General features: G+C 35.2%; 1 protein-coding gene across 1 annotated transcript; it reads left to right on the top strand.

Moving 5' to 3' along the window:
• Positions 1-447: 447 nt before the first annotated feature.
• LOC145563565 (uncharacterized) lies at positions 448-2,143 on the top strand. Its single transcript, XM_081624011.1, has 2 exons — positions 448-1,089; positions 1,181-2,143. The coding sequence occupies exons 1-2, from the start codon at positions 637-639 to the stop codon at positions 1,550-1,552; spliced, it is 825 nt and encodes a 274-aa protein (XP_081480137.1). The 5' UTR covers positions 448-636; the 3' UTR covers positions 1,553-2,143.
• Positions 2,144-2,478: the final 335 nt, after the last annotated feature.

Genomic DNA, 2,478 nt, shown 5'->3' with positions numbered 1-2,478 from the left:
CCAGATATGATCTAAGTTGGTCTGATTGTTTGATTTAACTAATTAATTTTTAACGTTATATGTATGCCAATTCATAAACAAATTTTTTATTTCAGATGCGGTCTTAGAGTATTAGATTTGTATTGTTGTGTTCTTGTGTATTTTCCAAATGTGTGATGAGTTGCATAACTTTTGTTATTATGGAATCAAAGATATGTAGGGGATAATATAAAAAAGCACAAATAAAATAATAAGGTTTTATTCAAACTTATTTGTTTATTAAGACCATAAATAAGTAATAACATGATCGAATTGAATAAGTTCCTTTTTTTTTTTTTTTTTAAATACCACATATTATATTTTAGATTCTTTTTTTTTTGAGGGGATTATATTTTAGATTCTATTTCAGAGATTTTACTCCATATATTATAGTGGCTACTTTCAAAAGAAAAAAAATTTTGTAAAAAGAAGAAAAGGTAAAAAAATGTAGAAGATTCTTAGATACGAAGTGTTAAGGTGGGCGCACATTAATAAATTGCTCTTCTAGAGTTCTAGTACTCATAGTACTATAGTAAATGCTACTTTAGCACCAATTCAGCATTCTCAAAAAAAGGAAAAAAAAAAAAAAAAAAAAAAAAAAACCAAAACTCTCAAAAAATGTACACACTTAATTTTGATGGATCACATAATAATCAAGCTAACAAATCTGGTGCTGGCTGTGTTATAAGGGATAGCCGAGGAGAATTGGTTGTTGCTGCTGCCTATAATCTTACTCAAACTTATTCCGAATATTGCAACATTGCTATTGTTGAAGCTGTTGCTCTACTTAACGGGTTGAAGTTGGCCAAAGAACGTAACCTCAACCTTAATCTCATTAAAGGGGATAGTACGGAGGTCATTGATCATGTCTTGGACCGTAGTCGAAGGCCATCTAGGCCACCTTTAAGCGGGATCATTCAACAGATTATTGGAATGATCGATGGTCAGAATATCGTGATCACTGACAGAGAAGCTAATCAAGTTGCGGATAAGTTGGCGTCTTGGGGGTGTAACAGGCTTCAAGAGTGGGATCGTAAGATCTATACCACCTATGCTGATCTTCCTCCTCAGGTGTGTTGATCTTCCTCTTCTTTAGTTAATAATTTTTTTTGGTATGAAATTTGTCAAAGTTTTAGTATAGTTATAATATAATGGTACACAGGTGGCGGAGCTTATAAGGCATGAGAAATCTTCATTCAGCAGCATAAGAGAAGAGGATGACAGAGACGACGGGAATAGGTTGGCAGGAAACGTCATTAACTTAGGGGCCGCGCTTGTTGGAGCAGTAGCGTGGAGACTATGTATTGACGAAGAGAATAAGGGTGGTAGTCCTGCTGCTGCTGCTGTATCACTGCTACTCTGCTTTGCTATTCTATGGTATATGTACAAGCTCGTGTCGTCTTTACTATGGTATATGTACAAGCTCGTGTCTGGTGAAAGCTCTTCAGAAAGTTATGATCACTGTACGTACCCTTCATTACAGTGGATCCGACAGGCATCAACTCCGAAACGGGGGTGCAGGCTGTATAATTAGAAATGAACAAGGAAACCTTGTAATCGCAGCAGCTTACAACCTTGATCATACCAAAGAATATAATGTTGCTATAGCTGAAGCAATTGCTTGGAGGAACGGGTTGAAGTTGGCCAAAACCAAAAACGTTAAACTAGATCGTATAAATGGTGATAATGAGGAGATCATTTTGCGCGTGCTTGGCCTAGAGCCGAGGGCTCCTGGTTTCTCTTCCTTGAATGAGATTATCGACGAGATTCAAAAGACTCTACGTGAACTATCGATTAACCCTAGATCCCAGGTCCAACGCATTGGAAAAAAAGACAACAAAACAACTAATGTATTGGCATTTTCGGGGTCTGAACTTGGGTTGCATAAGGAAAAGAGTTATGTCAAGGAAGAAGATCTTCCTTCTAAGGTAACCCAGTCATTCCACCAAGATAAAAGAATTTGGAACAATGGTGTCATGGACGGTGTTGACTATACATGGTACTAGTTTATATGTGTCAATAATGTGTGTATTGTACCCTGGACTTTCGTACAATATGTAGCAAAGCTTTGACGTCTGAATTGTTTAGTAATATAATGTACTAGTCTATTATGTGTTTTGTGTCACCTTTCGTGTTCCAATGTGTGTATGGTACACCCTACACCGGACTTTGGCTTTGTTGGCATGGTGTAAAGCTATGCCTTTAAAGGTGTTCAGTTGATTAAGTAAGATTAAATATTTAAGGGGTCGGACTTACTTTGATAATGTAAATACCATATTCTAATTACAAAAATTAGGCCCTAAAATATTTAAAATATTATTTTTTAATGACTTTTTAAAGGCTTAATGTTACTAAGTTCTATGTAGTATTACTAAAAATATTTCGATGAGACAATAAACAAAAAACAATCATTTAAAAATTATCATCCTTCTAACATTCTTGGAAAAAAATTGTCAAATA

Source organism: Chenopodium album, chromosome 10 (assembly GCF_948465745.1).
Source record: "Chenopodium album chromosome 10, dcCheAlbu1.1, whole genome shotgun sequence".
Classification (NCBI taxonomy): domain Eukaryota; kingdom Viridiplantae; phylum Streptophyta; class Magnoliopsida; order Caryophyllales; family Amaranthaceae; genus Chenopodium; species Chenopodium album.
The sequence above is the reverse complement of the archived record's forward strand: the minus strand, read 5'-3'. Positions and strand labels throughout refer to the sequence as shown.